Raw genomic sequence first — 13,578 nt, forward strand, 5'->3', positions numbered from 1 at the left:
TTAATTCAAATAAAATTGGACTAAAGGACCAATGCCACGTCTCCTTTTCAACACAAGTTTGACTAATTAACCTTCACATTATGTCTCTGATATGTGATCTACATTAAAAGATGTAATTCTAATTAGATAAATAATCACGAAGACTAGGTTTAATGAAACTTTCTTAATTTAAATCTTTAATTTGTTTGTAAATAATTATCCGATTCGATTCGCGTGCCATTTACAAAGTTTCAATGTAACCACATGAACGATGAGCGAGCGCATAGAATACTGTCCAAAGCAAATATTATTTGGATTAAAAACATCGATTGGTGCGTCTGGGGAGTAAAACCGACTCGTATGCCGTGACGGCAAATGGAATGATGCTCTCTTTGCCGTCAGGCTTCCTTTCCGCTGACTACCTTCTCTTGCGGCACGTATACTCCGTACCTACCTCGTTGTTACATAGTATTATATTAATTATTATTATTATTTAGTAACCAAAAGAATTGTTATGTATATTTACTAAATTTTTTTAAAAACTTAGTAAGACAGGCGTTCGAAATAGGGGACAAATTACAAACAACTACTGAAACAAAATTATTTAAATAAAAGACACAATTCTAATACTATTTTGACGTTTTTTTTTTTAGTTTAAAATTGATGTTCGTTAAATTTTCTTTACCAGGGTATGCAAACTATCTTAATTCCGTGAAGCATCGTAATAATTATAAAAATAGTTGATGAAATGTGGTAGAAAACTTTTCGATCATAAGGCATTCTTTGATCCTTCGAACCATGTATCGTGAAGTATATTTTATGTTGTTTGTTGTGTCCAAAGCATTTAATAAATAAGGTTGGTCTATCTCTACCTGTGTGTATACGTTTGGTAGATAAAACATTTCATTGCAAAGCTAAACGAAAGTGTAATCGCTCGAAATGAACAGCTAAAGCGTTACGCTACGAACAATCTAATACGTACAATGATATATTGTTAAACGTCAGATCAAAGTGTTATTATCTTAAACTCGTATTCGATGAACAAACATCACATTTTGTTTTTACGACCACGAAAATATTTTAATTAAAAATGCCTTTTGTTTCATACAAGATAGTAATGATCCAGATGATAGTAATACGCGTGATTGATAGATCATGATAGCTCACTAATATCTCAGCAGTTTAATAAATTTTCAAAATTTTCGAGTGTTATTTTTAAAAATATATATATTTTTCGTACAAATTATGTTTAATTTAGAATAAATATAATACAATTAAATGGTCGCATTGAGATAGCGCAGTGGTTAGAATAAATGAATTTAAGTCGAAAAATAGGATTCATTCATTTTATATAAAAATATGAAAATAATGCATAATTTCAGTAGTCATTTTCATTTTTCGCTCTGCGAACGTAAAACACGTAGTGATAATAAAACAATTCTCTGTTTGAATTCCAAAGAGAATAGTTTAATCACAGTTGGGTGTCTATATCAGAGCAACGGTAGCACAACGTAATTAAAATTTCCAGTAGACATCGATATTCCAAACATTTCCAACTCCAACGTGCAATAACGACCATTTACTGCAGGAATTTAAAAGTTACGTTCGAATGAAAATAAACATTCATTTCAATATCAAGCGAAACTTCCATTTCGAATTACCAATGAAATAATTTTTGTCACCAATAAATTATGAATTAAAAATGTACTCATTTCAAAACTTTCTGATATTCATCGGTTACGATTTTTGCTGAAATTGACTTCTGTTATTATTTACTTGGACCTTATTTTGTTTCAATGTTAACAAACTAACCAAGTTGAAAATATCAAAAAGGAATAATTCAGGGAGGCCGTTTCAAGGTTGAGAGATCAAAGCACTCGCCGTACCAAAAGTGTTCACAATGCATCTGTGGTCTCCCCTCAGGGACGACTTTTCGTTTGTTGCATGTAATCCGTATCGTTTATTTAAAATATAAAAGTATATCATGGCATTGTTAAAGAAAGACAGAGTAAATTCGATGCTATTTATTTGAATATATTACATATTACGGTATTACGTTGACATCGCTTACAGTCTCATCATCTTATCCGTACTCATCATCATAACGTCTTTGTAAGACCATCTGACGAACATGTCCGAGTCCAAGTAGGTGAGGTCGTCACGTTTCAACACCAATTCCGACATGTCGATATTCTTGACGGTGTTGGAGAGACCCATGTCTTTTCTGTAGACGAGAATGTCGATGTACTTGATGTTGCTGTTGTAGAAGTTGGTTACATCGATTTCCCTGTCGAAGGGGAAGCCGAGAGGCATGGTGTCGAAGCAGACGGAGAAACGGCAAGCATGACGTTCCTTCATGATTGTCATGTCGATGGTGGGTAAAACGAGGCCAGTACGAACAGGGGTGACGATGACGAAGAGCTGAAGAGGAAGTCCTCCAAGACGACCCAGAGGAAGGAGCAGCCTGTGAGAGAAGCCAAGACGTTGCTTGTACCAGTAGCTGTCGACGACGCGGTCAACGGTTCCTGTGTTGTCGGTGGTGTAGTCCATGAAGCGCTGGGTCCAAGGCCTGTCACCGATCACGTTGTGCATTTCGAGGGAGTTGCGAACAATGGTGTTCTTGCCAGTTTCTAGTTTGTACAAGAAGCTGTCGATTTCTACCATATCAAGGCGCTTGTCGTTGAAGTTCAACAAACGGCCCATGCAGTCGTATTTAGGTCCAATGAACAGACGTACCACGGAATCGACCGCCTTTTCAGAGACGACATCAATGGTGACCTTGAATGGTTGGTTGTTGAGGCGACGCATGCGAGCAACGTAGGTCATATCAGACTTCTTCTTGTGCATCTCAGTCTCATCAAGATATAGAGCGTTGGTCATGTCCAAGTCATATTCGTCCATGAAGGTGACTAGCTTATCGGTGACGATGTGTTCAACTTTCACTCCATCAAAGCTGAGCTCTTCCTTTGTGTATCTAGGTAAGTACTTCTTGAAAAGTACAGCGTTTTCTGTGATGCGCTTCATGACCATCCAGAACAGAGGGTCACGCAGACAAGTCGTGTACATGTCCAATGCGGTTGGGATGTAAGTGTACCTGTGGAAGGTGAAAGCATTGCTTACAATATTTGTAACGTAATTCTAAAATAATTAATAACTTGTATTGAGTTTAAAAACTTGGTCGTAAGACTTTTTATAGACCCATTTGGAATCGTACCATCTACTCATTATTTATTCTTCTCACAGTACCAGTATCCTTGGATTAAGGTGACCACTTACCACCAAGTAACACCTTTACATGTCTGCCTAAAATATTTCATTAAAACGATTAATAAACTCACTTTTCTAAGTTGTAGGTACCGTAAGACAAAATCTTCCTGAACAAATTAATGACGTGAACAACCTTCGCGTCGTCGTTCATAATACCCAATCCACCGAGGAGCATCCTAGCTAGGTATTCGAAGTCTTCAGTCTTCTTCAAGTTGATGATCGTTCCATCACGCTGAAAATCATAAATAAATTAAATACTGCTCTGCTTTGATTACATTTGTTCATTCGGTATATACATACAAATATCTCTTTTTAAAAATTGTAAGGTCTCTTAAATATTTTTTATTATTTAACCATTACTAATTAATATTGTGTAGCGATTCTAAAGAAATATAATACACATAGTATTATGTTCCTTTGTTAAATATCAGCTGACTGATGACAAGAGAGAGAAATTAGTGTGTAAGTTTTCCCTCTGTTATATTTTAAATTTGGCCGATAATATATTGAAATTCAAAAATACTTACGCGCTCAATACGACCCTTGAAGATACCGTTACGGATGATGTTCTCGATGTCATCGACGAAAAGTTTCTCTTTCAAGTTGTATTTGTTAACGAGCAGTATGTTGTTGCGACGGACGGGCATCTCATCTCCAGTGTGAAGGCGGATCTTGGGCCAGTAGCCGGTCACCAGGGGTTCGTTCCAGTTGAGCATCTTAATGTCGCACATGTCGTGAGCCAGACGTTCGAGTCTGTATCTTGCAAGAAGTTGCTGGTTGCTGTACATGGTGACTTCACCGCGACGCTCCTTGTTCAAACCGTAAACATCGTCGGTCATCCAGTAGGGGTAGTACATGTGCAGGTAGTAGTAGTAGCTGTTAAGGTCAATGTCCTCGGTGAAGTAAGACATACGGTCGCTTTCGCTTAATACGTGACGGACTCCCTTGCGCCAGTCGATGACGACAAGGTTTTTGTCGGTTACCTTGATACCATAGTAATCGAACAGCACGGGATCGGTGGCCGCTTTAGTCATTTTCATCATGAAAGCCTTGTTGATAATGTGGCCGTCGACAAAGAAGTAAGGATAGATTTCATAGGGAGCTGGAAGAACTACACCGCGGCAGTCTTCTCTGTGGAACACGGCGCAGGTAAAGGCGTACACGAACATGCCACCGTTGATGCGCTCACGAAGGAAGCAAGCGGTCCTGATGAAGGTGTCGAAGTCCTTTGCGAAGTACAGAATACGGAAGACCATAACAGCCTGCTCCATCTGCCTGTCATTGCTGTGCACGAACACTTCGCCACGAGGCAAAAAGTCCATTTTGTAGTGTTCGATGAACTTCTTCACAACATCGACTTTCTGAAAATCAAAATTAAATTTAGTTTGTATTTCATATTAAATTAATTTTCATTTCAAATGCAGAAAAGGTAAATCTTCAATAAAATAAGTTGTTTTGCTATTTTACCAAGTATTTGTCGAAGTTCTCTTCCAAGACCCATTCTCTGGCCACTTCCCTGATGTCATCGTAGACGGTAGGCTGCAGGATGTAGTTCAAAAGTTTCAAGCACAGGATTTCCTTGGTCTTAATGTCGACATTTGCTGCAAAATGAAAATAAATAATATAAAGATCGTTTTGTAGAATTAAAGTTTTCGTGCGTGTAGTGTAAGTCGTTCAATTTTTTATTATTATTGTAATGAAAAAACACATTGCCCTATTTTAATAATTTTACGGAAAATTTATGGAAATTTACTTGGTGGAGAACTTTGTGCAAACCCGTCTTGGTGGGTACCATCCACTTTTCAATTTATATTCTACCGCCAAGCAGCAATTTGTACAAACAACTTTGTATTGTTGTGGCACAGGCATAGGAATAGGCACAAGGGACCTAATAACTTAGTCCCCAAGGTTAGTGGTGCATTGGAGATTTAAGGAATGGCTAATATTTTTACAGCGCCAATGTCTATGGGCGGTGGTGACGATTTATCCTCAGGTGACCCATTTGCTTGTCGGCATAAAATAAATAAAATAATATATAGTTTGCTAGTATACTATAAATTATAACATTTATAATAGATGAAACAACATTAAAATAAACAGATTAACAATATATGTACTGTTTAAAGCAAACATATAAAATTCTCTATTCTCAAAAATTAAATCGTCTTACTCAATATATCCTTTCCAATGATGACAGTGTGGTCATCCTTGATGACGGATGCCGATGTCACGGCGAGGATCGCCGCTAATATCACTATCTTCATGATGACCAGCTCACTACCCAAACTTCTGATGAGTGTGTCGAACAAACCCCGAAATGCGTTTATATACTCGATGCATTTATTTTTTTATTTTTTTTATCATCAGTCGATTGCCGGCTATCTCTTATTTTTACTGCTCTCTCCGATAACCTTTTCTTCAGGTGAACTTCAGATACTGAATTTTTCCAACACGTAAGTCGGTCCTTGACAACCGATTATCATTGGATTTATCACTAATTAAGTTTACATTTTTTGCTTACGTCAGGCAGTGACCAAAGTCAAAATATAATTTATTCAAGTAGGTTTTATAAGTACTTTTGGATCGTCAATTTATAAGATTTTAATGTAAATCCATCACCGGTCCGTAATATCAATTTTACGGGAACGAGCGGGGAACTGAAAAATTACTAAGCCAGCAAAAAATATAAATTAGGTTATAGGCGCGTTCCTGCGCGAACAGAGATCTGTTTGACTGTATTATTTCACTGTGTTTAGACTGTGTTATCAGAACTAGCCTTACTGAGAACTACACAAATATCTGAAATTTCGTCTTGTTGCTATATTTTTCTAAGTATATAATATTAACTATGTTGACATATTTTTATGATAATTGTGATACGATGATGTGACATACGAAAGCAATTAAAGCATAATTAAAGTGTTAGGAGCCGCGATGGCTCAGTGGCTTAAAAACGTGAATATAAATTGAAGGTTGTAGGCTTCAACCCAAGCACCGGTACATTATCTCGTGTTAATAGATCATCGTACACTCGCTGTGTTTGTCTTAAGCCGGAGGCGTTTGTCGATATGTATCCACTAGCTGTGAATTTGTATTAAAAAATATATTATTGAAGTCACAATTTAAAACCACTAGTTTTTCGCTGTTGATAGTTGCTTATTTTGTATGAAATAAAATTTCTAACTCAAAGAAATTATATATGAACGATCAAACTTATCAATAGGATGTATGTACATATATATTTAAGTAGTATATGTATAACTACAAATGTGTTTTTTCTTGTTGCAGACATTCCGCCATGGGTTCCCGTTTTCGCCGACGGCTCTGGCATGGGACCCCGTGCAGAAGCTACTGGCCGTGGGTGATAAAGGCGGCAACCTCAGATTGTATCCTTTCTAAGAAAGTAGAACCAATGGAGTAAGCTATACGATGCACACAGCTGTACCGTGTATTCATGGTTACATATCATTCAATGATTCGGATATTTCTCAAAACATTATAATTATTTTTAAGAAAAAAAAAAAGTGTTCCTCCCAGAATGAAATTGATTACTGAACTGATAAGAAACTTTTAATATTCAAACGAACATTAATAATAGTACTTAAATAACTTCGCTGATATTATAATAAATAATAATGATAGAATCACATCTGCATTCGGGTTATTTGGTACAAAATTGCTTTTATTTTTTGTACATTTGTTCTGCATTCGTCACGGAAACGAAACGTTTTAGGAATATTACAAATATTTTTAAGGTAGGTTTTTGTACAGAACTGGTGAGTGCCATCCATTCGTCAGTTTCAATCAACGTAGTGTATTATTGTGTTCCGGCTGAAAAGCCAATAAGACCGTGTAGTTGCCGGCACATTGACGATCTAAGGGCGGATCTCTACTTCTTGTATGGTCTGCGTGATTTTGTAAGACACTTGAAGATCTAGTAAGGCTGATAACTCGCCTGTTTTACGCTAACGAATTTAAAAAGTACATTCTTGATGAGTTGACTTTTGCTTCTGGATAATGAGTGTTTCTAATTACCCAAATAAAAAATAGCATGCTGTCAGAACTTGGTCAATACAATTCTTGACTAATCTCATATGATAAAATCATTCGCTTAGTAGGAAATCTAATTAAAATTAGATGAATTATAAACTAATAACTAACTAAATAAATAAATTTGTTAAATTTGAGATTTAATTACCCATTAAATTACATTTACAGGTAAAGTTGTAATAATTTTATTAATATCTGAGTTGCTATGCCTAGCCAGTGCGTTTTAATTATTGATTAAATAATCTACAGTTAAATATAAATTTTAACCTATAAAACATAAGGTCTTAAATCATTAAATAATAAAAATGTTACTCAAATGTCGTTAAGATAAAACAATTTAAAGAAAGGTAGCCTTATTAAATAAGTTTTATAATAACTGTGTGTTTCGACTTTGTTTGCTTGGAAATAACTTCGAAACAAATAAATCGATAAAATGAAATAATTCTTTTAATCACAATATATCCGATTATAATATGACACACGTGTATCCGCCAACTCGCAATAAAGCAGCGAGGCAGAGCAAACTTTTTACCTTCTCCTCAAGAGGAGGTTTTTGCTCCGACGACTATATCCAGACACATCGTTCGGTATACTTAATGTACCCAAATTTTAAAAGAGAATACGTAAGTGAACATACAGACGAACGTATTCATAAATAAATAATGAACTCTCTACTTTGTAATTCGGTGTCAGTTATCGCTCGACACCCGACCTTTCATAATCCGGCGATAACTACCCGTGTATCTTGTGTTTACTCACAGCCTGTATCCAACACCTCATTTTATCTTATTTATAAAGACTATTTATTTATTATTTATTTCTCTCTGATAACGATGTATAATCCACAAGATTCTGCAACGGCTTCTCCGTAGTTGAAGTTTTCTAAAGTTGAAAAGTTTTTTTATAATATAGGTACGTGAACAAGTATATGGCCACCAAGTTAAGTGGTCACCACCGCCCTTAGACACTGACGCTGTGTACTGACCATTCCTTATACAGTCTATATTCCAGCAGCATTGTGCCAGATTATAACCTGTATCGCGAGATTGTATACCGTCGAAAAATTATTAACGATGATTCAACTTATAAAATTTCGATGATTTATAATATATCGGATAGATTAATCGACTTGAAAAAATAATACTTTAAATTGTAAGTAATATGTTACGGCTCACAATCTTACGGCAGTTTACGATCTCACAAGATAGATAGATTATAATCACACGGTATTTACAATTTTACAGTGACAGAGCCACGGATGGTTATGCTTTGGGATTAGACTAGATTGGGCTATGTCAGTAATACTGGTTCGCCTGTGGAACTCGTCATTTCTGACTGACTTTTTATATGTGAAAAGTCAAAGGAAAAAGAAAAAGGCGGGCTTTGGGTGTAAAACCGACACACCTCTCGACACGGCAAACGTCGCGACGCCCTACTGTGTCGCCATACGCCCCCTGCTCTACTCTTGTATGTACGTGACGCGTCTAGCATATACTATGTTGCTATATATTATTATAATAAGAAAAAAATATATTAAAATTAAAAATATATATATATCTTGGTTTACAATAGTTTAATTTGACGTGCAAAATATTGTCTGTTTATTATTAAATATTTATTTATGAAGATAACGAATCAGTCCGACGAGGCCACAGTAATTAATTATTGCTCAATTGTCGTAATCCCCTTACTCCTCGATAATCCTGCGATCATCCGAGCTGAGTGCCTCGTACGGTGTGCGGATTAATATCACATCTGAGGTAAATTAGATTTGAGTTCGTTACTTGCATTAAGTTTAACTAAATTAATAAAGGAAGTAATTTAACAACTTAGGCTGCTTGTAAATGTTTCACGGTTGGACTACGGCCTCCTGTCCATTTGAAAAAAAGGGTTAGAGCATATTCTATCACACTGTACCAATCCGTGTACGTGAATACCGAATACATCCCGGGAAAATATTATCGCACGTGCAGAATTCGCCACGATTTCTCCATCCCAGAGCACAAAAGAACTTTTTTTTTTATGATATAAGTTTGCAAACTATCAAACGGGCCGATTAATATGATGGTAAGTGGTCACCTCCGCCTATATGGCGTTTTATGAAATGTTAACCATTCCTTACATCGCCAATGCGCCATCAACTTGGAACTAGGATGTTATGTCCCTTGTACCGGTAGTCACACTGGGTCACTCACCCTTCAAACAATACTGAGTACTACTGTTTGGCGGTAGAATATTTGATGAGTCGGTGTTGCCCACCCAGACGAGCTTGCACAAAGCTCTACAGCCAATTTATACAATTTAAGCACAGAAACATTTAAAGATACTTTTCTCGTCTATATAAGACTATTTTCTGCTGTAATAGTTACGAAACAATCGTGTTATTGTCTAAAGGCACATTAATTATCCGTAAAACGGCTAATTAATATGGTTAATTAACTCCTGACTTGTTGAGAAAATACGTATTCATATAGAAGTTCAGCTCCGAGCGCCATTGTTAGCGACTAATACGCAGTGACGTGCGGTGTATTCATCGTCATATCACATCTCATTGGTGGCGAAAAACAACTTATCTTATTAAAGTATAATAGTATATCAATATTTTATTTACTAAGTATATATTTATTATCATAAATGTTAGTTGTTAAATATAATTTTACAAGAAGTAAACATCTAATGGCGCGTCACCGGGGTAAGGCCGTGTCAACGAACAGCATGGTACTCTGCCGTCGCTCATGACATATTATGATATTAAAATAATAAAAAAAAATATTTATTTTAAAATATATTTTATTCCATACTTGTTAGGTTTTCTCTGATTATTAATATTTCGAAGTTTCACGTCTACAGCAGCCATGGTCTATATTACTGTTGGACTGTAGAACAGTTGGTTAGCGACTTGAACCCCACAAATCGGTTAAAATTGATATCAAACTGAAAGTTCTCGTACTGAGAGTCAATATATAAGCTTTTTTCATAACTTCTTAGTTATTGTAACGCTTGGAAGACTACTACTCTAAAATTTTAAGTTGGATACTTCTTCTACGCGGCTTCCGGTAGAGTGAACTGGCAGAAACTTAACGTAAGGAAAAGCGTCACTCCGCCTCTAGACGAACCTTCTCCCTCTTTTCTCTGCTTTCTTTTTCTCCCTCGTCTTTTTCTTCTTTATTGTTTTAATTCACGAGAGATTTTAATAACGATTTTCTTACTGGCGGTTAATTCTTTTCAAGCGTTGTTAATTTACTGTTTTGTGTTATTTAGGTAAAATTAAGCTTCCTTACTTCAGCTGCGAGCTAATAGTCACAAGCGATATTAAAAAAAGTATAAAAACACCTTTGTTCATTTATGATATTTTTTTTTTTTCATATTTTGGTTACTCACACTTGGCTCGAGGCCAGCCCGATAGCAATATACTATCCTAGACCACCTAACTACTAACATCCGCGCTCGGAATGTTGCGGAAATTACGTCATTTTTCAGATTTAACGTAGTTCAGTTAGTAATGTGTGTCGGCGAGTGGACTGCTGTCGGTCGACTGATACTGTTGGTACATAAGTTTTGTTTTCGTTTCATCACAATTTAATTATCGAAAAGAACCGGCAACAACCTCAGTAGTTACTCTTTACCTTTAACTATGTTACATACAATGTACGATTAAATTGTATCCTGTATACGAATGGTTAAACCAATTGTCGAGATCCTTCTCTTCTTTTTGAACATTGGAAGCTGATTTAACTCAGTAATAATTGCTCAGATTTAATACTAGATATTTTATTAATAGCTACGTGTTCTATTCACTGATCTATGGCACAGGGAAAAAAATAGGTGAACTTAATTGTAAATAATTAATAATTTATTGCTTTGAGCGTGAATTCGGTTTCGTGCAGATTTTAGAATAAAAATGTCGTATGTTACAGTCGTCCCATAAACTATCTCTATGCTGAAGATTTCGTCCATGCGCTATTTCAGCGCGAAGGAATGACAAGCACACTTTCACGTTTAAATTACTTTTAGTAAAAAAAATATGTAAGTGAAAAGTTCTCCTTTCAATTCGTAATTCGTTTTTTATTGATTAGTCGTGCCTCATTCTAAACTTATAACAACTCAATTCAAATAAGAAAAAAGTGACATAATGTATCCCAAGTGTCAAAATGATAGTAAATTACGCAGAAAGCCGACTCCGCCTAATGGCACGAAAACTTTTCCCGACGGGGATTCGGACGCTATTACAAATCTGAGGGAATTACCTCGGGACCAATTTCTAAGAGTCGGCATCTTTTTTTTAATAAATTCGTTGGTAATTAATACGCCTCGTTGGACGCGGGCGGTTCATTTTTCTACGTTGAATTTAATATAAAATTTTGGCAAAAGTTTTCCTGTTTTATAAATAGACTAAGACGTCTCTGCGTTTTCCGGTCCACGGTCGCCACTCGAGAACTCGTCGGCCCCATCGGCCGTAGATTCTTCGAGCAATGTGCCCCTGAAATTAGATTAAACTGAAGCTTAATAAAATACTTCGATATTTGAAGTGAAACTTACTTCGGACAGAATGCTCAGTGAACTCATATCGATACATTCCGACTCCCGAAGTGATTCCAGTAACCTCGGAAACGCTTCCATTCGTACTTTACGTCATAACGTATTTAATATAAACGTTTACGATCGTTATTCGCTTCGACTCTGATAAGAGCGTCTTTTAGGAATCAGTCTTGTAATTATTACGCTACGCTGGTCTTACGCGAGTCGTTCAGTCAAAATATCAGGTAATTTTTTCCTTCCCTTTGCCTCAGACTGTGGATGATTTTATATGAACGTATATATTGAAGCGAGGTTGAAAATGACTGTTGGTGTCATTTATATAATATTTATATTATTATTGTCTACAGTCCGAATGCGTCCCAATGTTGGAACGGGGAGAAATTTACGAGCACATATCACATCTGGAAAATGTCATATTTCAACCAGAAAATCAGCGGTGCTTAACTTGAATTGTAAGTTTTGTAACATAGACACTCGGTTTCGGTTTAAAGACATTTATTTCTCATAAAGAACACAAAAGTTCACTTATAATAAGAAATTACAATAATTTTGCTTAAGGGTACATTTAAAAGTCTGCCTTATGAATTATAAGTCTGCCTTATGAATTATAAAATATATTCGAAGACATTATTGCTAGATAAATACACTTAATACTTAGAAATAGGGTTTTTCAATAGTAACGTTTCGCCCTATTGGTGTTTTGTAATATTCCGCAGTCGCAACGCACGGGTCGTTCTCTTAAATATATGCATTGACACTCATGCACACATGCAAAGCTTTTCACGTGTGCTGACAGCCTTTGAAGTTCAGGCCCACGTCAAGAAATCCAAGCCAGCTATTTAAATCATACTGCAGAAAGGTCAATTTAATTAACTCAGAAATAAAATATCTAACTTCGACGGTTTTTTTGTTGGTTAATATATATTAAATTATGCATTTTTGCACAACAACCGTGTGCGAATTTAATTTTACACGCAAACAATAATAATAATAAAAGCCTTTATTAGCTGACTTAAATACTCATAACACTATTATTTAAAAGCTAAATTAATACATTTGATTAATATAAGTATAATCGACCATTAACTGAAACATTTCATTTATATACAGTTTCACTTATATACCAACAAAGTATTATGAAATTCATTAGGAATACTCTGACAGTCACTAATTTGTTACCACCGTGACAACCCAAGATGGACGCCCCTTACTTTTACTACGTCTGAAAGGTGATGTCACTTCCTTGACCACGTCACTCAGTTCTCGTTTATAGTATGTAAAATTCTTTAGCAACCAGTTTGTTGGTGAGGTTCTCTTTTAACATAGGCCTTCCCTAGTTTCTGCCATTCATCTCTGTCACGATATAGGCTTCTCCGACCTTTTGTTTGGTTTTCCCATCGTTTGATTTGACGTCCCTTTTGTTTTTTCCACTCTCAGGACCATTCGATTCATATTGATTCAACGTTCATCGTTTATCGATTTTTCTATGTTTGTTCTCATAGTGTGGCCAGTCTGTGGATTGTGGACAATCAAAGTTTTTAATCTTTAGTAAAACATCGTCCACTTTCGTCCTTTCCCTTGTTTTCGTAGTCGTCGACCTGTCACGTAAGCCTTATACTTGGCATTCTTTGTTGCACAATCATATTGATGTCTAACTTTGAGAAGCGGTGAATTGATGCTCCTAATAAACGTTACATGGTGGATGAACATCAACAGTAATGTTTTATTCAAAAGTATACGAAG

At 35.9% G+C, this 13,578-nt stretch overlaps 2 protein-coding genes across 8 annotated transcripts in view; one reads left to right on the forward strand and one right to left on the reverse strand.

Annotated features, from left to right (window-relative positions):
* Positions 1–13,578, forward strand: part of LOC113395304 (syntaxin-binding protein 5) — a 244,771-nt gene that overhangs the window by 174,855 nt on the left and 56,338 nt on the right. For all 7 annotated transcript variants that reach the window (XM_064216222.1, XM_064216223.1, XM_026632874.2 and 4 more), the window contains exon 2: positions 6,535–6,632. In XM_064216222.1, coding sequence (XP_064072292.1) covers positions 6,535–6,632 — 98 coding nt within the window. The remainder of the gene's footprint in view (positions 1–6,534; positions 6,633–13,578) is intronic.
* Positions 1,989–5,572, reverse strand: LOC113395306 (basic juvenile hormone-suppressible protein 1-like). The gene is made up of 5 exons (XM_026632881.2): positions 5,417–5,572; positions 4,714–4,847; positions 3,774–4,607; positions 3,318–3,478; positions 1,989–3,073 (listed from the first exon to the last, which is right to left on the reverse strand). The coding sequence occupies exons 1-5, from the start codon at positions 5,508–5,510 to the stop codon at positions 2,047–2,049; spliced, it is 2,250 nt and encodes a 749-aa protein (XP_026488666.1). The 5' UTR covers positions 5,511–5,572; the 3' UTR covers positions 1,989–2,046.

The sequence above is a fragment of the Vanessa tameamea genome, chromosome 11, assembly GCF_037043105.1.
Source record: "Vanessa tameamea isolate UH-Manoa-2023 chromosome 11, ilVanTame1 primary haplotype, whole genome shotgun sequence".
NCBI classification, from domain to species: Eukaryota; Metazoa; Arthropoda; class Insecta; order Lepidoptera; family Nymphalidae; genus Vanessa; species Vanessa tameamea.